Source organism: Fulmarus glacialis, unplaced genomic scaffold (assembly GCF_000690835.1).
Source record: "Fulmarus glacialis isolate BGI_N327 unplaced genomic scaffold, ASM69083v1 scaffold20738, whole genome shotgun sequence".
NCBI classification, from domain to species: Eukaryota; Metazoa; Chordata; class Aves; order Procellariiformes; family Procellariidae; genus Fulmarus; species Fulmarus glacialis.
This window is the reverse complement of record NW_009227848.1, coordinates 39,953-64,021: the sequence shown is the minus strand read 5'-3', so window position 1 is coordinate 64,021 and position 24,069 is coordinate 39,953. Positions and strand designations below refer to the sequence as shown.

The 24,069-nt window shown below is 53.7% G+C and overlaps 1 protein-coding gene across 1 annotated transcript; it reads left to right on the top strand.

Moving 5' to 3' along the window:
* Nucleotides 1-264: 264 nt before the first annotated feature.
* On the top strand, nucleotides 265-24,064 carry MYH7B (myosin, heavy chain 7B, cardiac muscle, beta; the record flags this gene model as incomplete). Its single annotated transcript, XM_009583297.1, has 36 exons — nucleotides 265-369; nucleotides 1,222-1,245; nucleotides 3,138-3,230; nucleotides 4,018-4,081; nucleotides 4,203-4,301; nucleotides 5,358-5,461; nucleotides 5,976-6,114; nucleotides 7,348-7,466; nucleotides 8,264-8,413; nucleotides 8,754-8,924; nucleotides 9,641-9,820; nucleotides 9,908-10,040; nucleotides 10,521-10,597; nucleotides 12,133-12,220; nucleotides 12,650-12,767; nucleotides 13,391-13,514; nucleotides 14,031-14,167; nucleotides 14,611-14,866; nucleotides 15,444-15,686; nucleotides 16,082-16,258; nucleotides 16,606-16,751; nucleotides 17,344-17,434; nucleotides 18,057-18,446; nucleotides 18,873-18,999; nucleotides 19,495-19,613; nucleotides 19,842-20,038; nucleotides 20,240-20,589; nucleotides 21,107-21,231; nucleotides 21,542-21,657; nucleotides 21,783-21,975; nucleotides 22,068-22,271; nucleotides 22,390-22,515; nucleotides 22,686-22,856; nucleotides 23,170-23,274; nucleotides 23,665-23,760; nucleotides 23,933-24,064. Coding segments are annotated over exons 3-36 (5,121 nt in total), but the record flags the coding sequence as incomplete, so codon positions are not given.
* Nucleotides 24,065-24,069: the final 5 nt, after the last annotated feature.

Sequence of the window (24,069 nt, the reverse complement as noted above, 5' to 3'; positions counted from 1 at the left end):
GGCACCTTCGGGCGGGCAGGCAGAGCCTGGGTTTGCAGCCGGAGGACACGGCGAGGATGGAGCTGAGTTTCGCTCCAAAGACAAGCCCTAAAGACAAGCACGTACACCCCCAGGCTGGAGGGGATTGATAGTGCTGGCCTCCCCGTCCCTCTGATACTTTGCTTCTCCCTCCTGGCACGATGAGCAGGGTGGCAGGTCGGCAGGGTCTCTGTTTGAAGTTTTGCCTGTTTTTTGCCTCATGTCCTTGATCTGTGTATTTCTGTTACTCTAAGCGGAGAATCTGGTGCTGGTAAGACTGTAAACACCAAGCGGGTCATTCAGTACTTTGCCATTGTCGCAGCCTTGGGTGACACACCGGGCAAGAAATTAGTAAGACCCTCTTTTGAAACAAGTTCTTGCTGTTTTCTTCCTTTCTTTTTTTTTTTTCTTTTTTTTCCCCTCCCCTTTTCTTCTTCTTTTTACTTTTTTTTTCTTCCCCAACTTTTTGCATTTGGAAGCGTGTTTTGGTCTGACCCACCCAGGGCTTGGCTTTTCCCTGACTTTTGAACAAGCAAGGCTTGAAATTATTCTGCTCAAGGGGAAATGGATTTTTTTTTAATGTGGCTGCTCAATCTGCACAGCCTGGAAGAAGTGCTTTAGATGCCCTCTTTATCTTCTCCTCCTCCTTCAACACTCCACAGATCTTCTTAAGGAGCATTAAAAGAATGGAGTAAACCTGCCATTTCCCACCTTGCCTCTTTTAAGCCTTGCTTTTTGTCCTTTTCTCCTTTTTTTCTCCTCTTGTTCATTTTGACCCTTTTCTACCTTGTGCTTTTCTTGCTCTTGTTTTGATTCTTGCATTTCTTTGGTGCTGGTTATTTTTGAGCTGCCCTTGCAATTGCTTATTTCTTCTTGATATGTTGAGGCTCCAGCCTGCTTTTCCTTTGTAGAAGCAAACTGGCTGCTTTAGGTATCAGACAAGCAATACTTCAGCATTATTTTCTTTACTCTTCTTTGGGTTTGGATTTAACTGTTCTTGCTTTTTGATGCATTTCTTTATTTTCTTGAGCTAATCTATTTAACAACTTTTTGGCATCTCTTATATAAAAGTTTAATCCTCCCATTTTTTCTTGGACGTTTTTTGGCACTAAATGGTCATGCCCTGCTTTTCTGACCATGCTTCTTGTGGTTCTTGCCTGGCTTTTCTGGATTTCTAAAGACAATTTTCTTTCCTTTCTCTAGGCAGCTATTGCCACTAAAACTGGGGTAAGTGTTGTAGACTCCTAATCTTTAACTCTGACAGGGTTCTGCTGCACTGCAGAGCTATGGCAGGGTGATGGGGAATGCCTGTGTGGGGCATCTGCTTTGGGTCTGGGAGCAAGGGCTGCCCCAGCACCTGGGCAGTGTTTAGTTCTCCGCTTGGCTTTGTATCTCCCACTTTCCCATAGTTTGAAGCTTTGGTGTTTCATCTCTTAGTGACTTTCTCCCTTTCTGACTCCAACCTCTCCTTCAAGGGATCATTACTCTTCAAACGCTCGTTTCTAACCAGCACAGTGTTTGCTTGGGAGTGGCGTGGGCTCCTCCAAAGATAAGGTGAAGCCTCCATTCTCTGAGCCATTAGTGTGTCCCCCAGCCTCGAAGCCCTGCTGAGGGTGGTGGTGCTGAGGGGCAGGGGAAGAGCTTCTTTGCCACGGGCAGCATTGTGCTCTGGCTGCAGACTGGGGCCCTGATGATACCTGGACATGCCACCCTTTGCAAGGATCTGAACTGGCTCGGCCCACCACATTGCAGGCAGCTGATGTCCTTCTCTGGGGTGCATTTCTGAGGTGCTTGCTTAGCTCCAAGGAGACAACTGAGTGCCTTCAGAAATCCAGCAAATGTTCAGTCCCCGGTGCTCCCAGCTCAGCTGTTTCAGCAGCTTAGTCATATGTCCTTGGCCCTTGGTCCCTCTGTCTGAGCACTGAGGGACAGCCTTTAGCTGATGCACACTCTTGGTTGAGGGATGCTCATTAACACGAGTCTCAGACCACTTGGGCAAACTTCCTAAGAGTGAGATAGCTGGGGGGCTGAATCTGTGGGTCCCCAGGGCAGCCCATGGGGCAACCCCCATTGAATCTCACCATCCAGGCAATTTTGGATCAGGCTGAATTTAAAGATAACAGATCAAAGGATATTCAAGTGACAAAGTACAGTTTGTTAGTAAAGCTGTCTCTTTTGTCCTTCACATGCCTGGAGCTGCAGAGGTGGGGAGCAGTCATGGGCCCAACATTGAAAAGACAGCGCAGCTCTTGGTGGGCAGAGCCCAGAGCTGGTGTTTCCCACCTAAGGAAAGCCCTATGGACTGTAATGTGTCAGAGCATGGGCTCTCATGAAAAATCCTGCAGGTGTCTGTGCCACCAAACTCTACTACTGTTGTCAAACCCCACTGTCCTTCATGTGGCTTGGCACGAGTCTCTTGCTTCTCTCCTCGAATTCTTGTCCTGCTTTGCCTGCATTAGGTGGAGGCTGTCTCTTCATCTTTGAGCTGTGCATGTGAAACTCGAATGGAAAAACAAGGTTAGGGGAAGATTAATCTTGGGGCTTGCTCAGGAGAGCTCAGGTGAGTCCAGTAGATCACACCAGCTGGGACCTGTGATGTGTTCCCATCAAACTGTAACCCTGCTCTGCATGTTGTTGATGTATGGAGTCATAGATTAAGCCTGTTTTCTGGATCTCTTCTTTTGCAATGAGCTGTGATTTGAACTCTCCAAGACTTTGGTTTGGTGGAAGAGGAAATGCCTGCAGAGTCAAAGAGCCTGAAATGTTTCAGACTGTTGAGATGACAATGCGTACTTGCTTTTGGTTTGCATATTGTAGCAGCCTAAGAAAGGGGCTAAGAACTGCTGTGTGCAGAGGGGCCAGTAGCCTGGATCTTCAGTTTAGGCAAGGAGAAGCCCACAGAGAGCATTGCTGCAAAACCTAGCTCTGCTGACCCCTAAACCAAGCTGCATTGCCTCATGAGACAAGGAGATGCCTCAGGAGCCGCAGGCTCTTGAAGACAGCTAACGAGCATAGCAGGCAGATGGTGCAAGGAGCCCCACTCTGTTTCCCTGTGTTGTTGGGAACAGATACCCTCCGGCTGGGTGGGAGCTGACACATCCTTTGGTTTTGTTTTCCAGGGCACCCTTGAAGATCAAATCATTGAGGCTAACCCAGCTATGGAAGCTTTTGGCAATGCCAAAACCATAAGAAATGACAACTCCTCGCGTTTTGTAAGTGTCTTAGCAAGACAGAGAGCTAATGTGCCGCATTTATGTAAGCTGAATGCATCGCTTGTGGTATTGTGTTTTTGTACAATGCGAGCCAAAGGCACGCAGCAGGAAGCTAGCTCTGCTTCCTAGTGGGATTGGACTGCTGAGGCCAAACTTCTGGTTGCATCAGTGCAGTAAATGGTGTGCTGGTCAGAATGAATCGCCCTGGTGTCACAGCCTGTGGCTGGAGAGAAGTCCCTTACAGGACCAAAGTTGAGAGGGCCAGTAAGCTCAGCCTGGAGTGCTGGAGCTGGGACAGACAAGCGTGCCCCTTCCAGGGAGCAGCATCTTTTTTGCTAAGCCCAGCCTGGGTCTGCTGTGGGATGCAGAGCTCATCAGCCACAGGTGGCTTTGATGCCTGTTCTTGTGCCTTGGAGGGAAAGGAGACACTCCTGGGTGAGATTCCTCAGCACACCACAGAGCAGAAGGCTGTGGACAGACTCAGTATCACACTGCCCTGCCAAAGTGCTTAGCTTTAAGAACAGGCCTGAGGACAGGGATTTATCTGCTGTGAGTGAAATTTCTGCCCGCCTAGTCTTTAAAGCCTTAGGCGATGCTGTCTGACCCTCTGCACACTACAAACCAGAGAATTTCACCCACCTACCCCTCACAGAGCCCAGTAACTTGCCTGCCATCAGCAGAAGTGGGAAATAACCAGTGTCTTGTAATTGTCTGAGGTTTCTAGGAGATGTTCAGAATTGTAGCTGTGTAGCTGAGCCCAGCACTTACCTCCTGCACATGTTTTCAGGGCAAGTTCATCCGGATCCATTTTGGCCCCTCAGGGAAGCTGGCCTCTGCAGACATTGACATCTGTGAGTAAATGTGTGCCAGCTGCAGTGGGGAGGGATTTCATCTCGCTATTTGTGCCGATGCTGGGTCAGCTCCAGGAAAGAACAAACCCTCCTCTAACCCCTCTGCCCTGTTTGATTCTAGATCTTCTGGAAAAATCACGAGTGATTTTCCAGCAACCCAAAGAGCGAAGCTACCACATCTACTACCAGATCCTCTCTGGGAAGAAGCCAGAGCTGCAAGGTAAGGCAGCTGAAGCTGCAGTATAGCCTTTATAGCATGATGGCCTGAAAATAGCCACAAAGTGCTCTGTTGTCAGCTTTGGGGTCCCCAAATGAGCAAACCCAGCTCACCATGCAGGTACTGCCCTCGAATGCTTTGCTAGCTGCGCAGGATCATAGGATTGGTGGATAATTCAGGGTGGAAAGGATTTCAGGAGGTCGTCTAATGCAACCTCCTTTATCCTCACAGACTGAGAAGCCAGACTAAAGCCCTTTCTGCAACTTCTAGGTGCAGAGGAGTGGTCACTCAGAGTCTATCTGCAGGGTGGGAGCGTGCTTTGCAAAGCTTTCTTGCATAGAGTCCTCTTTGTGTGGCAGGTACAGCACTGACCTCAGCATGTGCAGGCTGGATATTTACTCATTTTGGGGTAGGGGGAAGTGTTTTGCAGCCTACTCTGAGCTCCTTCAGCCACCCTAGTGAGATGACCTGTTTCAGGTGAGCTTGAAAACAGCTGCACAGCTCACTCGCAGCAGCGGCCCTGGTGTAGACATATCCTAGATGTGTTCCCCAGGACAGTCCCAGCTGACCCGAATTTGCACTGGGGCAGTCCTGTGTTCTGAGCAGCCCTGCCCTCCAGGTGCCAGGTCACATGGAGCGCGCAGGAAACCTTTCCACACTGCAGAAGGATGGTTGGCACAGTCCCCTGGGGTGGTCAGCCTCTTGGCTGTGGGCTCTTGAGCTTGTTGCTGGCTCAAGAACAATACCTTATTAGGCAGGTCTGGAGAGCTGTGCAGAGCAGTAATCTTATCTGGTGGTCACAAGGACATGAATGGCCACTTCTAAATCAGTCTGCAACCAAGCGATATCCCAAGATAGCAGGCAGGAGGCACATCACAGAAGAGATGGACCCACGTGTGGGCCTGCCTGGGCTTGAAGAGGCTGTTCCTCCCACCGGCTGGTGCCCTCTAGTTGGGGCTGGTGAAGCCTTACCTCTTCATCTGTGTCTAGCATTGCCCCTCTGCCCCAGCTTTGTCTCTGTCAGACTGGCCTCACTTCTTGCATGTCTTCCCCCAACAGATATGCTGCTGCTCTCCCTCAACCCCTACGACTACCACTTCTGCTCTCAGGGTGTAACAACTGTGGACAACCTGGATGACGGCGAAGAACTCATGGCGACAGATGTACGTGTACTTCCTTCACACTGCACAGCCCGAGGCAGCGGCCTAGGGGAGGGCACAACCTCCTTCTGGGCAGACATGGGGATGTGTCCTGGCTTTTCTGTGTCCCTCTAAATTAGCCGTGAGTTCCCTCTGGTTTATTGGCAGTTGCTCTACACATGCTGTGAGCCTACAAGAAAGAGCAGAGTGAGTCTGATCTCCATCAACAGCCTCCTCCAGGCAGAGAAAGTAATTCCCTGTGTTAGGAAGGGCCTGTAGCACATGAGCACTTCCCATGAGAAGACGAGACCTCACCTTGGAAAACCTCCTGCTTGTGGTTGCTAGGCTAGTCCTTTTGCTTTCAAATAGATCATGTTCAAAATCCCACGGACAGGATTCCTTTGCTAGATGCCCACTGGATAGAGCATCCTGCCCAGAGCCCCAGGATAGGGAGAGCGCCTTAGGAGACAGTGGGAGGACCAACCCTTACCTCAGAGTGGTGATTTTGTTTTATCTATGCTGCTTTGTCTCTCCTCAGCATGCCATGGACATCTTGGGCTTCAGCAATGATGAGAAATATGGCTCCTATAAAATAGTGGGCGCTATCATGCACTTCGGCAACATGAAGTTCAAGCAAAAGCAGCGAGAAGAGCAGGCAGAGGCTGACGGCACTGAAAGTGAGTTTAGCTCCATGCTGCCAGGTCTGCCCAGCCTGGGCTGGGCATGCAAATTCCTCCAAGGGCAGACTGTGATAACTTCCCTGGCCTGGTCTGTGAAGATCAGTGACCATGATCCCAAGCAACCACACCAGGACCTGCCGTAGGTGCACAAAGGGGCTTGTCCTTGAGTGGGCATATTTAAGACAGCCTTTTCTGCAAGCACTAGGTGGTCTCATCTGCATCAGACTTGCCTCAGCAACATCACAGGCTGTCACACCCTGGCTGTGCTTCACCTTGTTCCGTCTTCTCCTGCCCTTCATCACCTCTTGCATTTCATTAGATAGCCTTCCAGAGCGGGTCGTCCACAGAATACGAGCCAGGGACCTGACTCAAGTCACAGCCTCCTGAAGACCAGTTAGAGTAGGATACAGTCACTGTCTAATACTTTTCCTTGTTTGTTGCTTAGGAAAATCCAATGCAAATCATAGATCTAAAAGAATAGTCAGGCTACAGAGCAAACCTGAAAATTCAGGAAAGTCAGAGCTCAAATATTTTCTATTGCTTTTGCACTGCTGCATTATGCCTGGCTCCCAGGCATAATGGAGCAAGCTTCAAGGAGAGGGTGACTTTCCAGCATGTGGAAGGGTGAGAAGGGGGAGCCCTATCACTTAACTGGAAGGCTTAAGCAGTAACTATACATCAGCTGAGGCAGGTATCCAGCAGAAATGACTACCTAGATCAGACCTTGTCATGCTAACATTCATGAAGGAAGAGTTCCCCTTGCCTGAGGAATGTCAACACAGGATTCACCTGCTACATGGTAATTAAAGAAGTCCTACAGAGGTGACTTTCTAGCTACAATCTGCTATTAGGAGTCTATGAAGGATAAGCAAGAAAATCACCTTTCTTCTGATCAGTTAAAATTCACTGCATGGGAATTCAGGCTTCCACTGGAAAATGCATAGAGATCCCCAGATCAAGAAGACTCAAAAACCTGATAGGCACCTGATAAGGTGCAGCAGGTCTGCTATGGCCATCTCCTCCAAACAGTAACTTCTCAGGCAAGAAGTCCAGACTTTAAAAGCATCGTACAATATCCAAGATGGGAAATCACAGTAGACACTGGAGCAGGTGCAAAAACACTAGTATAGTTAGCATTGATCAGCAGAAGAGCTGGTAATTTTTTATTTTCTTTTTTTTCCTTCCCGGGGCTTCCTTGCTGGCTCCTCATGCCTTTGTACTGTTTTACAGGTGCTGACAAGGCTGCCTACCTCATGGGGATCAGCTCAGCTGACCTCATCAAGGGGTTGCTCCATCCTCGTGTGAAAGTGGGCAATGAATACGTGACCAAAGGTCAGAACGTGGAACAGGTGAGTGTGCCGGTACGTGGGCTCCCTGCTCATGCTGGTATGTGACTCCTCTGCAGGCAGGCCCATTGCGTAATGTTCTCTGCACCGGGTGACTGGTGCTTCAATTCGCTTTCTTGGGTTTAGGAGGAGACTCCAGAGCAGCATGAGAAGATGCATCCAAAGTTACTGGCTTTTAGCAGCTGGGAAAGTTGGTGGCAGAGCTGGCAGATAACTTTGGATATTAACTAATGCAGTATCTTTGAAATGTGGGTTGGATCAGAGCCAGAAGAGGTCCAGTTTCTATGGATTTGCTTCAGAGACAGTCACACTCCCATGAAGAGTTCAGCTCTGGAAAGTAGAAAACTCATCTAAATACTCATCTAAACTGATCTTGTGGGAGACTCAAATGCACCAAAAATGTATCTTGTCAGATTCCAGCCACATCACAGTTAGGAACCCAAACCTGGCCTGTATAGTGCAAGCCAGTCCTTGAGTAAAATTCAAGAGGACCTTAGGAGCTGCTGTCTTATCCAAAGAGAGCTGTAGGCTCCTGCCATGCACAAAGCTTCTGAAAATATCACCTTAGACTGAATCTGTATCCTAAGACCTTGGAGGCTAAGACCAGGCCAGGGACACAAGAACACACTTGTGAGCGTGTGAAAACTAATCTTGGAGCATATACTGTAACCACGAACTTCCTGGATCTGTCTGTCTGTCCTTTGTATGCCAAGAGGAGCTCTCTTCTTCAGCCTTTAGCTCCTACAAAAGCAGGGAGAAGCATAAGCACTCATGACCTGCTCTATGATTTGCTTTGGCAGGTTGTCTATGCTGTGGGAGCCCTGGCTAAAGCCACCTATGATCGCATGTTCAAGTGGCTGGTGACTCGGATCAACAAGACCCTTGACACCAAGCTGGCCAGACAGTTCTTCATCGGAGTACTGGACATTGCAGGCTTCGAGATCTTTGATGTGAGTTCTGCAGGCCCCTTGCAATGGGTTCAGGGGAATGTTGTAGCTAGACAGCTCAGTCCTCTGGTGTCTGAGAGCTCTATCTCCTTCAAGAAACTGCTGGCCTTGATAAGAAAAATAGCTCTTGTCTGAATTAATGTATCTGGAGCAAACAGGCAGCTCACAAGGACTGTTCTAACATTGCTGTGGGCACATCTCCAGTGATTCCTGGCTACCTGCTCTGGTAGCAATCCAGCTGAGCCTAGCAGAGATCACTCTTCACACTCAGACAAAGCAGAAGAGTGAATCCTTTCACATCTGGAGCTCCTCCTTCTGACTCAGGTTTGTTTTGTTCTTGCAGTTCAACAGCTTTGAGCAGCTGTGCATCAACTTCACCAATGAGAAGCTGCAACAGTTCTTCAACCACCACATGTTTGTCCTGGAGCAAGAAGAATACAAGAAGGAAGGCATCGAATGGGTCTTCATTGACTTTGGCCTGGACCTGCAGGCTTGCATTGACCTGATTGAGAAGGTAAAGCATGAGTCAGGGCACAGGAATGGTACTTCTGGTAGGCAGCTTGTTTGCAAAGACTGGAACAGTGAGAGGTGCTCTGCTACCAGAAATGAAATTACTCCCTCCCCAGTCAGTGGCAAGTGCCCAACTTTGTTTTCCCCACACTTACAGCTCAGAGCCTCCAGCCCATTGAGTCCTTTTTGACACAAATTTTGACTTTATGAAACCATGGAAATTCTGTTCCTACCCACCAGTGAGCCACAAAACCTGGTGCGGCCTTTTCCTCCAGAGACCTGTCATCTCTGCCCCTTTTTTCCTACCCACTTGCTGCCCCTCAGTGCCTCTTACTTGAGTACTTGCTGATTCAGAGCAGCTTGTATAAAAGATTTCCACCATTGCATGGAGGAAACACTTTTTTTTTGGAAAGGAGCAAACCTGTCAGGATACTGGAGAGGATCTCCCCTTCCCAACAATCTGATGGATCTGGGCAAGCCCTAATGTCTTGCAGGCCTGGCCAGTCCCACTCTGCCTGGCTGGAGGTCAGATGCAGCCTGGAATACACCAGTGATAGCTTGCCCCATGGTCAATGTCTTGCACTGTTTGCCTGAATGAGGACCAGGTCTTCCAAGTCAAGCCTTGCCTCACCTTGCTCAGTGGCACAGAGAATCCCCCACTCTGGGATGGGACATGGCAACACTGAGCTCAGACCTCTTTATACCACCTTCTCCCTGCAGCCACTGGGAATCCTGTCCATCCTCGAAGAGGAGTGCATGTTCCCAAAAGCCTCTGACATGTCATTCAAAGCTAAGCTCTACGACAACCACATTGGGAAGTCGCCCAACTTCCAGAAGCCCCGGCCGGACAAAAAACGGAAATACGAGGCCCACTTTGAGCTGGTGCACTATGCTGGTGTGGTACGTCCCCTGTCAGCTCTTTCACAGCATTCACACCTTCTCCCTTGCAGGGCTGTCCTTACCTTTGCCTCTCTCCTCTGGTGACAGGTGCCGTACAACATCATTGGGTGGCTGGACAAGAACAAGGACCCCCTGAATGAGACAGTGGTGTCCGTCTTCCAAAAATCCCAAAACAAGCTCCTGGCCTCCCTCTATGAGAACTACGTGAGCTCTACTTCAGGTGAGGAACAATGTCACTTCTTTTTTGACCTTGGTCTCTCCCTCCCTTTGCAGCAAAGCCTTCTCACCCTTCATTCCTGCACCTAGCAGCCCAGGCAAAGGGAAGACCCACATTGACCCTTAAATACCTCTCTGACCTTGGTAGGTGGGTACTCTGGACGTGCAGTGCTGGCCTAGGGGCTTTAGGTGGGTGGTTAGGACCAGGCTGAGCTTGTGCGGTGCTGTAGAGCTGTCCTGGTGGCCCTGTGACTTGGGATGTGTGAAGGGGTCTCTTGTTACCAAGAGCTGAGGAGCAACACCCAGAGTTGGGTGTGGTGGGAGATGTTTTTGGTGGTCTATGGCTTTGCTCTGCAGCAGGGCACTACTATCTCTGCTTTACAGAGAGCTGTGGGCATTTCAGGGGTGTTTGGGGGTGGTCCTGAGTCCTCCAAGCTGAGCAGATGTTTTGCTGATGTAATTAATCAATATTTCAACCCAACAGAGGAACCTCACAAGCCAGGGACCAAGGAGAAACGTAAAAAGGCAGCTTCTTTCCAAACAGTGTCGCAGCTGCACAAGGTAAGAGCCAGCCCCTCAGCCAAGGCCATGAGGGAAGCATGCTCAGAGTGTCCCAATATCAGTCCCACTTCCCTGCCAAGACTTTGGGGTATCTTGCACATGAGCTCCTGGGGCCTGAAGGACCACCAGGGCTCCTGAAGGACCACCATTAGGCAAAAGCTCCTAACACCCTCTCGTCCCTGGGCAAGGGGCCTGTGCCTGGCAGAGTCCCAGCCCTGTCCCTGTGCTGCTAGGGAAGGTCCTGAGGCTCCAGGCTGGGAGAACGATGGCTCCCTTTGAGCTGGGGCTTGTGCTGCTTCTGCCCACGTGATGCTTGCGCTGCTCGGCAGCTCCTTCACCTTTGAGAGAGCGGCAGTTAAGACTTGTAGTGATGTTTAGATAATGTATTACATGAACATCACTTTAAGTCTGTGCTACTTCTCTCCTCATTCTTGTCGGCGGGAAGGACAGCCTTTGGGCAGAAGAAAATGGAGGAGGATCTTACAGGACTCTGAGCAAGCAGCTCTCTGCTGTCTTGTCCAGGGACGTGACCTGAGCTCTTTTACAGCTCAGGATAACACGCCCCCTCGTTCCCATGCTCACCACAGGAATTATTTGTCCCCAGAGCTTAAGCAACTGGAAAACAGCACAGAGGGGTGTGTGAGCCCAAAGCTGTGTCTTGCCATGGCAGCCTTGTGGTGACAGGGTGCTCAAAGAGGGCAGCACTTGTGTCAGAGCCCCTGTTCAGGGAGATGTGTGGCTTTTGTCCTCCTGGACAAGTCACAGACCTTGGGGAAAGATGTCTGCAGCAAGAAGTTGCCCCATGATGATGTGGAGCTGCGGGAAGGCGTTCCTTTCCCCGAGCTGCTCCTGGACAGGCTGAGCCTGTACGAGCAGGGGAAGGCAGCTTAGAAAGATTGAGGGTGCAGATGTCTTTCCCACAAGAAAAGGCAGGGCCATGTCTTGGCTTGAGCCTTGCCTTGGAGAGAAAAGCAGGCCCAGGCTGGATCAGCAGGGCCCTCTGTTATGGCCGAAGGGCGTGGGCAGCACTGTGGAGGTACAGGGAAAACCTGATGACATGAGGACTGCAGCCAATGTGGATGCCAGCACTAGATTTTCAGGGTGCTGAGCACAGGGCTGATGGGCTGATGACAGAGCCATCTGTATACCTATATACCAGGAATATGCTCAGTCCTGTGTTCCTGGCTCTCCCCTGCAGCAAAACATTACCTACAAATACTTGGGAAGCATCTGGCTCCTCTCTGGCATAGCAAAACCTGCAGGTGCCATTTGGCATGTCTGCCAGCCCAGTCCCCTCTGCCATTGCTCCCACCCTGGCAGAAGGCAGTGCTCCTGCTACGGGGCTGGGAATGTCCCGTTGGCAGGATAGCACAGAGAGCAGCCAAGCAGGAGGAAATTCCCCCTTTCTCATGAAGAGTGGTAAGGGGCTCTCAGTGTCTGCTCTCTCCCTGCCTGTGGGGGGAAGGGCTGGAGGGAAGTGTTACAGGGGAGCAGAGCTGTCACCTCATGCCTCATCCCCTGTGTCTGCCCTACAGGAGAATCTCAACAAGCTGATGACCAACCTGCGCTCCACTCAGCCCCACTTTGTCCGCTGCATCATCCCCAATGAGACAAAGACCCCAGGTATGGATGGACTGAGACAGCACCCTGGCCGTTCCCTTGGGTTGCACCCACCTTCTCCCCAACCCTTTTCTTGCAGCGGTTCTGCTGCCACTGAGACCTGGCCCCATCTCAGTGTGGAAACCTCTGTGACCCATGCTAGTCTCCTCTACTGGGGAGAATGAGTTTTGCCAGGCTCCCATTTTGGCTGTGCATTGATGGTTGGGCTGCCTTGCACTTGTGTATAACAGCAGGCAAGGATGAGTCTTTCAGGCTGACTTCCACCATCCGAGGCCCAGGCTGCAGCACTGGTGCTCAGCATAGGCCTACAGGACAAGTTAACACCCGTGTTCAAAACCACGGGCTGTTTCCAGAGTTCTGGCCCATGCTGCAGTTCCATTTCCCCTGTCCTCTTGGGCTGAGTGTCTGCTCCATCTTTGTTCTCACCCATAGGAGCCATGGATGCCTTCCTGGTGCTGCACCAGCTGCGGTGTAATGGTGTCCTTGAAGGTATCCGCATCTGCCGTAAGGGATTCCCCAACAGGATTCTCTACGCAGACTTCAAGCAGCGGTAATTACCTCTTCTTTGCCCAGCAACTCCCACATGTTCTGAGGGGAGACAGACTTGCCCTGGCTCTGACCTGCTCCCTAGCTTGTGCAGGGCTAGTCTGAACCACCGCAATACGCCCAGTGCATGTACAGTTTGGGATAGCTCTGCTGCTGGCTCTGTGGTGCCAGACATGGATAGTTTGGTGCCAGATGTGATGAGACAGCAGGGTTGGTGATGTCTGAGATCCTGAATGCAGGGCTGGTGCAGGTGGATGGTGGCAAGGCTCAGGTCCTCCAATCCTGGCTCAGATTTCTCTCTGCCCTTGGGATCATTACCATTCTCCAGCTGGCCCCATCCACCCTGTTTGGCCTGGGCCTGACCAGGCATGGTGAGGCCAGTGGCCTCCTCTTGCCCAGTCTTCCTTGTGTTCAGGGACTAAGATCTGGCAGGGTTCCCTGGTGTCTGCCCTGCAGAAGAGCCCATACTGCGCCCTGGAGCTCCTGGTTCATACATGGCTCCAGCCTGTGCTGCAGTGATATGCTTCCAGGGGGAACTGGCATGGCTGGGGTACAGGGATGATGATGGAGCCATCAACTCTGTGCTGGGGTTCTCTTGCATGTCCTTCTTCTGCTTTGTCCCTGCAGCTACCGTATCCTGAATCCAGCAGCCATTCCAGATGACAAGTTTGTGGACAGCAGAAAGGCTACAGAGAAGCTGCTGAGCTCCCTGGAACTGGACCACTCACAGTACAAGTTTGGTCATACCAAGGTGAGACCAGGCAGCTGGTCCTTGGGAGGGAGACATTGCCCATCCTGTCTCTCTGCAGTCCCAGTTTGCTCTCCATGCCCAGCTTGCTCTTTGCCTGGCCACAGCCCTGCTGAAGCCCTGTGCTCTGCAGGTTGCATGTGGGACTTGAAGGGATTGAGGAGGGCAGAGGAAGATATAGGCTGGGAAGAAACAGGTCTGAGCAGAAGGTCACTGCTGCCTGATCTCGTACCACCCAATACAGCAGCTAGTCCCTGCTGGGGAATGTGATGTGCTCAGGGCAGGGAGATCTGGTGCCCAGCTGTGCCTGTGCCTTGTGTGGGTGCATCTCCAACCAGTGCAGAGCGTGGGTGTGTGCCCGTGCAGAGAGGGCACCTAAACCTGCAGTGTGTAGCCCTCACTGCTCTGTGTATCCCTGCTTTGGGCCACATGTAGCCCAGGTCTGCCTGACAGGTTATGTTACCCCTGAGCCCTCTGTCCTCTCTGCTGTTGACTCTGTTCTCACTCTCTTGCCTGCAGGTGTTTTTCAAGGCTGGTTTGCTGGGCTTGCTGGAAGAGATGCGAGATGAGCGTCTGGCTAAGATCCTGACCATGCTGCAGGCCAGAATCCGTGGGCACCTCATGCGCATTGAGTATCAGAAGATCATCAGCAGGAGGTAGAGTTGAGTGGGGAAAGAGGCAGAACTTTGTGTGTTTTCTTGTCCCTTCTGCACATTTCAATGGGTTTGACACGTGGGGCTTGCCTATGGCTGGCAGTGGTTGAGTATGGCCCTGTCCTGAAAGGATGGAGGCAGACCTGTAAGAGGTCTGGCCTGGGCCTGGTAGGGAGGGTCTGTGCTCCTGGGGGGAGCCTTTGGGTTCCACTGGAAGATTCAGAGGGATGCAGGATGAAGAGACCTGAAAGCCAGGCCACACCACCCATCCCACTAGGGCCATTACAGTGTGCAGACAATGTGCCATTCATTCAACATACTGCCATTTGTCCAGCTGGTGGAGAATAGAGCCATGTCCAGGCCTGCAAAAGCCAGGTCTCTGCTGCAGTGAGGATGGGATGTGGGGAATCTACACCCATGATGATGCTGTGCTTGTATCCCTCCAGGGAAGCCCTCTATACCATCCAGTGGAACATCCGGGCCTTTAATGCTGTCAAGAACTGGTCCTGGATGAAGCTGTTCTTCAAGATCAAGCCTTTACTTAAGTCTGCTCAGACTGAGAAGGAAATGTCCAACCTGAAGGAGGAGTTCCAGAAGCTGAAGGAGGCTCTGGAGAAGTCCGAGGCTAAGAGGAAGGAGCTGGAAGAGAAGCAGGTCTCCATGATCCAGGAGAAGAATGACCTGGCTCTCCAGCTGCAGGCAGTGAGTGCCTCACCCTCTCTGGAAGTGTAAAGATAGTGCAGGGTCCATGGACAGAAAAAGGAGCAGAGGGTGCTAGATCCCTCCTTCAGCCTCTTGCAGTTCTGAGACCCCCTCATTGCCACAATCTGTTTGAAATGCAGTGTTAGACTCGGTGCAAACCTGAAGCAACATCACAGATGTGCCATCTCAGGGCTGCCGTGGGGATTCATGCTTCCCTGGCTCTGGAAAGGGAGATCCCCTCACAAGGGGGTGGGAGGGATGGCAATGTTTGCTCGCCAAACTGTGGCTAATCTGTGCCTTTTCTGTGCCAGGAAGTATCAGTCCAGTGTTTCCTTCCTCTGGAAAGATTTAGTTGCCGTTAGCTCTTTGGCCTTGGTTAGTGTTAGTGGTTGTCCCATGGAGCTTGGAAACGGGCAGTGACTGGAGCTGGCTTTTTTTGTATGCCTGAGCACCTCAGGCTTGCTCTGCCCGTTCCACAAGGAGAGCTTCAGCTCTGGGCCAGGATAGCATGGCTGAGAGCCTGCTGGTATGCTCTTGGGGCAGTGGATGAGCACTGGCTCTCCTGTGCCTGTCCCAGGAGCAAGACAACCTGGCAGATGCAGAGGAACGCTGCGACCTACTGATCAAGTCCAAGATCCAGCTGGAGGCCAAGGTGAAGGAGCTGACAGAGCGTCTGGAGGATGAGGAGGAGATGAACTCAGACCTCACTGCCAAGAGACGCAAGCTGGAGGATGAGTGTGCAGAGCTGAAGAAGGACATCGATGACCTAGAGATCACGCTAGCCAAGGTGGAGAAGGAGAAGCATGCCACGGAGAACAAGGTAACTGACCCTCCCTGCAGAGCACAACCTCATTGCCCTGGGGCCTCAGTGTTTGTGGGGGCACCAAAGAGAAACGTCAGGGATAAGGCTGCTGGTGTGTGGGAGCTGGGGCAGGGCAGAGTGCAAAGAGATGTGGGAGAGGGCAAAACCCTCTGGTGTCCTGCCTCATTGCGCAGGAGTGGTATGGGCAAACGGTTCTGTGCAATGGCAAGTGATTTGGGGCATTGATAAACCACTGGAACCAGCCTGGCCAAGGGGAGAGGGGCTGGCTGCTGCTGTGGTGCCAAGCTGCTGTTGATCATGGACAACTGCCTTTCATGGGTCAGGCTGCTGTATTAGCTTTGCATCCCCTCTCTCTGAGAAGATGTGCTCAATTCTTGACCTCACTGATCTAGGTTAAAAACCTGATTGAAGAGATGGCTGCTCTGGATGAGATCATTGCCAAGCTGACGAAAGAGAAGAAAGCACTGCAAGAGGCCCATCAGCAGGCCCTGGATGACCTGCAAGCTGAGGAAGACAAGGTCAACACACTGACCAAAGCCAAGGTCAAACTGGAGCAGCAAGTGGATGATGTGAGTCATAAGCCAGTGACAGTGAAGTGAGAGAGGTTTGAGTCGCACCTCCAGGAGAGCCCAAAGGCTGTCCTTGAGTGGGATCTGGAAGGTGGGATCGTTGTCAGATCCCCATTTAATATGGCCGGTTAGTGAATAACCCCATTGACAAACTGCCCCTGAACCAAGAAGTGGTCCAGAGTACCCCATGGAGAGCAGTCCTGGGCTGGGGGAATGGGACTGGAGACCAACTAGGAAACAGCTCTGGATTTTGGGGCTGGGTGAAGTTCCCACAGCAATGGACATGGGGAAGGTTGGGGCTATAGAGGGTCCTTTCCCTCCCTATCCTGTCTCCCTTCATTCTCCAGCTGGAAGGCTCTCTTGAACAAGAAAAGAAAGTCCGCATGGACCTGGAAAGAGCAAAGAGGAAGCTTGAAGGAGACCTGAAGTTGACACAAGAGTCTGTGATGGATCTGGAGAATGACAAACAGCAGCTGGAGGAGAAACTCAAAAAGTGAGCGTGTGATAAGTGTCTGGGCTGTGTGCTTACTCTGCCAGGCCAGTGCCCACCTCTAAATCAAGTGGACTTGTGACCTCTGCAGGGCCTGCTGGGTTGTGGCTTTGAGCACTGCTGGAGTGTCCAGTCCCGGCAAAATGAGGGCTTAGTTTTCCTGAGCACTATGCAGAGATGCTGAGGAGCTTGTCAGCTGCACAGACTAATAGATCAGGGCACCATAGACCTTCCTCTGTACACGGGGTTGGAGAGGAGAGATTTGTTTGGCAGGATCCTGACGCAGAGCTGGGACCTCAGCTACAAGTACAGAGTTCATCACTCATGTCCCATTCTCGTTGGGGAACTGGAGAACAAGGGACCTCAGGGAAAAGCTCAGAGCCAGGTTGTCTGCCAGTTTGGCCACTCTAACCCTCCCTCAGAGCAGTCCATGCTCTGCTTCTTACCCCTGCAGTCCCTTTTTTGTGTGGGTTTGTTTGTCCTCTGGACCTGGGTGTTACAGTGCAGAGAACAATCTTCCTCTGACTTCAGGAGCCAGAGGGACTTGACACGACAGTGTTTGTCTGACCAGAGGCTTTACCTTCTTTCTGTACAGGAAAGACTTTGAAATGAGTCAACTAAATTCAAGGATTGAAGATGGGCAAGTGACTGAGGCCCAGCTGCAGAAGAAGATCAAGGAGCTCCAGGTATGGTGGAACTGTTCTCGCGGTCCAGGAGTCCTAAATTTCCATCAGATGTAATGTGCTGGGGAATCTGCATGGGCCAGTCCCTCTCTGAGCCCAGGGGCATCTCCTTGGCTGAAGAGTGATGAAAAAAGCTGGCATTGTTAGGAGAAGCAAAGCCCTCTGCCAAAATGTGGTGGACTGAAAATTAAAGAATGAACTATAGAGGTGAACGCTAGCACCGGTATGAGGAACAGCTTCTAGGATGTAGTTCTCTGTCCCGACTAAAACCTTAAATCTAGTGCCTAAACTCTGAAGATCCAAATCTAGTATGTTGGGCTTCCTATTAGAGACAAGACGCTAGGTTCAGGCTATTTGCATGAAGGTTCCTACAGAAAAGAAGCTAGTATCAGCCTGGATCTTGATGGCAGGGTACAGAGGAGAGCAGGAGCTCTGCAAAACATGCTACCGAGGAGCACCAGGCATGCCTGCTTCCGAGAATCCCAAGACAGTCCAAGCATTTGCTCCACACTGGTGGCTTGTTGCTCCCCAGCATCAGAGGAGACACCTTGCTCCATTGTGGAGAGCAAAGATGCTGGAGCTTCACCCGGTGCTTGGAGCATCTGCCTTATTCTGTCTCTGCCAGGCCCGCATTGAGGAGCTGGAGGAGGAGCTGGAGGCTGAGCGTGCCGTCAGAGCCAAGGTGGAGAAGCAGCGGGCAGAAGTGTCACGGGAGCTGGAGGAGCTGAGCGAGCGGCTGGAGGAGGCTGGTGGGGCAACAGCCGCGCAGCTGGAGATGAACAAGAAGCGGGAAGCAGAATTCCTGAAGCTGCGGCGGGACCTGGAGGAGGCAACCCTACAGCATGAGTCCACGGCGGCCGCCCTGCGGAAAAAGCATGCAGACAGTGTGGCAGAGCTGAGCGAGCAGATTGACAACCTGCAGCGTGTCAAGCAGAAGCTGGAGAAGGAGAAGAGCGAGATGAAGATGGAGGTGGATGACCTGTCATCCAACATTGAATACCTCACCAAGAACAAGGTGGGCACTGGTTCTGTACAGGGCAGGTTCATCTCTTCTGTGAACATCAATGCAATTGGTTGCAGTGTGTTCAGCACAACCATGTCCATGGGATGTTGTCCTCTTTGCCATGGCCAAGTCCCTCTTTTGCCTTGCCATAGTGTTCCTATGTCACTATGGCAGTGCTTGCAGGATGCTTTGCTTGTCCTAGTCAAGTCTGGAGGATCTGGGAAGACATTTCTTGGGAGACTGACTGCAGAGAGCCACTGTTAGCTTAGCAGAGACACGAGAGCTCTGGCAGGCCCCTGCTCTCTGCCTTGTGTGCACATGGGATCAGCTGAGCAGGGCAGCAGGTCCCAGGGTGATGCAGTTGCTGAGCCCCTTCTGGGAGAACGATGCACCCTGGCCGGAGCTGGGTCTCATACAGGTTTTGCTTGGTGCACACAGGCCAATGCCGAGAAGCTGTGCCGCACCTATGAGGACCAGCTGAGCGAGGCCAAGACCAAAGTGGACGAGCTGCAGCGACAACTGACCGACGTGAGCACACAGCGGGGCAGGCTGCAGACTGAGAACGGTAGGTGGGGGCGGCAGCCAGGGGACACGTGGCTGCCCTGGGGCTGGTCTGGCACCGGGACATCTGAGTGGGGGAGCCGTGGTTCAGCCAGGCAGACTGTCCTCCTTCTCCCATGGACAAAAAAAATAGCAGGAGTTCCATTTGGAGTGGAGGAGAGGGATGTCCATGTTGTGCGTCCACTCAGGCCTTGCAGAGGTGCCGAATGGCTTGGCAAGGAAGAGGACCTCTGTGGTGATGCTAGCTGTGCTGGAGGATATGCTGTCATCTCAGGCATCAGAAGGAGGGGTTTCCTGGCGTACTGGCAAAGCTGGCATACTTTGCCTTTAGCTGCTTGTACCTCTGCCCATGGGCCCCAGCTTGCCTGGGTGGGGATACAGCTGGGACTGCTGGAGGTCTCCATGCAGCTGAAGGCCACAGGCTCTGGGGGAGTGCTAGCTAACGCAGATTGCAGCCCTTCAGCCCCAAAGTAGCTGTTTTGTCTCTCTTTGAACCCAGGGGAGCTTAGTCGGCTGCTGGAGGAGAAGGAGTCCTTCATCAACCAGCTGAGCCGTGGCAAGACCTCATTCACACAGAACATCGAGGAACTCAAGAGGCAGCTGGAGGAAGAGACCAAGGTGAGGCTTCTAGGGCATAGCTGATCTCTGAGTGACACAGATGTCAGGGAATGGGACGTGTGTCCCACTGTGGCAGTGGCCCAGATTCTTGGACAGGGGAGGTGGGACATACCCTGCACACAGGAGTCCCAAGGGCAGCTCTTTCCCGCTGTCCCCAGTCCCAGTGCCATGGCCAGTGTCCTGGAGCCTGGGGCCAGCTGCTCCTCTCATAAGCTCTCCCTTCCTCAGAGCAAGAACGCCCTGGCCCATGCCCTGCAAGCCTCCCGGCATGACTGTGACCTGCTGCGGGAACAGTACGAGGAGGAGGTGGAGGCCAAGAGTGAGCTCCAGAGGAACTTGTCCAAGGCCAATGCAGAAGTGGCCCAGTGGAGAACCAAGTATGAGACGGATGCCATCCAGAGGACAGAGGAGCTGGAGGAAGCCAAGTAAGTCTCATGGCAGAAGTTGGTTCCTTGCAGGTGGCAAGTTTCTGTTCAACGACGGGGCTTTCCCAGACTCCAGGGTGAGACTGCACCCTCCTGCCCGGACTTGAGGCTCTTTGGGCAGGCTGTGGCCTCCCTTCCTCAGAGCAGTGGGGTGGGATGACACTTGGGCTGGGAGCACTCACCCCTTGCTGCCATCGGCAGGAAGAAGCTGGCCACCCGGCTGCAGGAGGCGGAGGAGGCAGTGGAGGCCGCCCACGCCAAGTGCTCCTCACTGGAAAAGACCAAGCATCGGCTGCAGACAGAGATCGAGGACCTCTCGGTGGACCTGGAGCGTGCCAACTCAGCCTGCGCTGCCCTGGACAAGAAGCAGCGCAACTTTGACAGAATCCTAGCCGAGTGGAAGCAGAAGTATGAGGAGACCCAGGCGGAGCTGGAGGCGTCGCAGAAGGAGTCGCGCAGCCTGAGCACGGAGCTCTTCAAGCTCAAGAATGCCTACGAGGAGTCCTTGGACAACCTGGAGACCCTCAAGAGGGAGAACAAGAACCTGCAGGGTAGGACTGGGCTCAAGCTCTCCCTCTCTGCCCAGACTCCTGCCTGCCGGGCAGCCTCTGGCTCCCCCACCCTCAGCCATGTGGTGGGACAGGGGTCCCTTGTAGGCAAGGAACAGACCTTGCTGCTCAGCCAAGCTTGGCCCATCCCTTGGAGGGATGCAGTGGCCCAGCCAGGAAGCCAGCATGTGTCCTGCCCTCTTGCTGGGGGCCCTCTGGGCAGACCGGCAGTGTCACTTGGCTCTTGTTTCCAAATGGTGCGTGTTTTGCTGCTGAGAGTGCCATGGCTGTGGCGTGGGAGTGTTGCTCTTGGACAAGCACGTCTCCATGGGCCCTTAATGCCTCTCCCACGCCCTCTCCTTCACCCAGACTGTGGAAATGTCCCCAAGCACAACCTCAGCTACTCTCCAAGGGGCTGGGGGGACATCAGCTGAGCCTGAGCAGGGGGATGGGGAAGTCACCTGCATGGGGCTGGGCCCACAAACTCACTCCTGACAAAATGCACTTCCGTCTCTGCCAGAGGAAATTGCGGATCTGACTGACCAGATCAGTCTGAGTGGCAAAACCATCCATGAACTGGAGAAGCTGAAGAAAGCCCTGGAGAGTGAGAAGAGCGATATCCAGGCAGCTCTGGAGGAGGCTGAGGTGGGTCCTTGTTTTCCACTGGTGTTTGCATGTGCCCGCTGCCCTCAAGAGCCACTGGCCAACCCTGCAGCTCTAGCTGGGTGCTGCTGGAGCAGCAACCCACACTGTGCTGGCAGGGTGACAGTCCCGAGCCGGGCTGCAACTCCCGGGCACCCTGCTCATGGGGGTTGTGCAACCGCAGCAAGGCCGTGAGGTGGCTCTACCCACCCTGCTCCCCATAGCTCTGGGCTGGGGGGCAAGGCCAAGCTGGCGTGGGTGGCTGGGGAGATCCCCCCAGCGGCCACCTCCCCACAGCTGCCGCTGTCTCTAGGGGGCCCTGGAGCACGAGGAGAGCAAGACTCTGCGCATCCAGCTGGAGCTGAACCAGATCAAGGCTGATGTGGACAGGAAGCTGGCGGAGAAGGATGAGGAGTTTGAGAATCTGAGGTGTGTGCTGAGAGGGGACAGGCAGGGCCATCGCTGTGGGGTGAGCTGGCACCATGGTCCTGACGGGGGTGTCCTAGACTGGGCATCCCTGGGCGGACGGGGCTGATGCATTGTCTCTCCCACAGGCGCAACCACCAGCGTGCCATGGACTCCATGCAGGCCACGCTAGATGCAGAGGCCCGGGCCAAGAATGAAGCCGTCCGGCTGAGGAAGAAGATGGAGGGAGACCTGAACGAGATGGAGATCCAGCTGAGCCACGCCAACCGCCAGGCTGCCGAGTTCCAGAAACTGGGCCGCCAGCTCCAGGCCCAGATCAAGGTTGGGCGGCCACGGGTGGAACAGATTCGGTGCTGTCCCTGCTGCCATCCCCGGCTCCCTGCTGTCCCCACTGACCCCGTGCTGCCCGGCAGGACCTGCAAATCGAGTTGGATGACACCCAACGCCACAACGACGACCTGAAGGAGCAGGCGGCCGCCCTGGAGCGCCGCAACAACCTGCTGCTGGCGGAGGTGGAGGAGCTGCGGGCAGCGCTGGAGCAGGCAGAGAGGAGCAGGAAGCTGGCGGAGCAGGAGCTGCTGGAGGCCACCGAGAGGGTCAACCTGCTCCACTCCCAGGTGAGGGACCGCCAAGTACCATGTCTCCGCTGGCACTGGAGAGCCAGAAGCCAGGAGTGGTGCCACCGGCTGCAGTGAACGGCCAGTCCCTGTGGCACTGAACCTGCTCTGTCCACAGAACACGGGCCTGATCAACCAAAAGAAGAAGCTGGAGACAGACATCTCACAGCTGACCAGCGAGGTGGAGGATGCAGTGCAGGAGTGCCGCAATGCTGAGGAGAAGGCGAAGAAGGCTATCACAGACGTAAGAGCGTGGTGGGGACTGTGCTGTATGGTTTGGCAAGGGTGCACAGCACCCTGTGGGGCTGGTGGGTGCGAGGAGAGGGGAGGGTCTTAGAGCTTCTCCATTGAGACCCTGTGTCTGGCAGGGCTGCCTGGTCTCATGGTGATGCCTCTGTGCTCTTGGCCTTGCAGGCTGCCATGATGGCAGAGGAGCTGAAGAAGGAGCAGGACACAAGCGCGCACCTGGAGCGGATGAAGAAGAACATGGAGCAGACCATCAAGGACCTGCAGATGCGCCTGGACGAGGCGGAGCAGATTGCTCTCAAGGGGGGCAAGAAGCAGATCCAGAAGCTAGAGGCCAGGGTGAGAAAGCAGGGGCATTCTCCTGGCTGTGTCCTCCAGGAGCTGGCTCCTGATGCTGCCCCAGCCCCTGTGGCACCAGGCTCTGCAGGGCACCAGCACTGCCCCATCCCTCTGGGGCCAGGCTGTGCCATGGGGGGACCGTGGGCAGTGAGGGACAGTCCCTGAGGCCCTGCAAGCCTGGGCCTGGCTCCCAGCCTTTGCTTGGGGTGGCCTAGCCTCTGCTGTGGCTTCTCTGAGCTGGGAAAGTGGCTTGGGCTGGGCTGGAGCTGGTGCGAGGGAGCAGAGTGCTGAGCTGGCCTCTACCCACCTGCAGGTGCGCGAGCTGGAGGGAGAGCTGGACACGGAGCAGAAGAAGACGGCCGAAGCCCAGAAGGGCATTCGCAAGTACGAGCGGAGGATCAAGGAGCTGAGCTACCAGGTACGGCAGCATAGGTCACAGCTCCAGCCCAGCAGGACTTGGCCCAACTCTCCCTGTGCTCAGCCTCTTGTGTGATCCAGTAACTCCCCCAAGGCCAGCCCAGACTCGCTCTGGACTCTGTGCGGGGACTGAGAGGGCGAGACAGGCTTCTCCCTGTCACAACATCCAACCCCTGCTCTGTGTCCTTCTGCCCTTTTTTTTTCGTCTGCCCAGTTGCCAGCATCTCCTGAGCTGGGTGCTGGGACACAAGGTGGGGGGGCCCTGTGACATGGGCCGGGGGGCTGGGTTGGTGCTCTCTGTGTGTGGGAAGGGCCCTGGCACCACTGGGACTCTTGGATAAAGGGGCAGGGGTCTTCTGGGGTCCTGCTGACGGAGCCGGGGCACTTGCAGGCTGAGGAAGACCGGAAGAACCTGACACGGATGCAGGACCTGATCGACAAGCTGCAGACCAAGGTCAAGAGCTACAAGCGCCAATTTGAGGAGGCGGTAAGTGCCCGTCCCCACCGCCGCTCTCCTGGGGCAGAGGACAGCGCTGCCCTTCCCCGGGGCTGCCTGGGATGGCTGCAAGAGAAAGGGGCCATGAGGGCGATGTGGGGAGCGCGCAGCCTGGTGTCCCGGCTGTGCCCCATGCACTCACCTCTCCCCTCACCCCATCCAGGAGCAGCAGGCCAACTCCAACCTGGTGAAGTACCGCAAGGTGCAGCATGAGCTGGACGATGCAGAGGAGCGTGCCGACATTGCCGAGACGCAGGTCAACAAGCTGCGTGCCCGCACCAGGGAGGTCATCACCTCCAA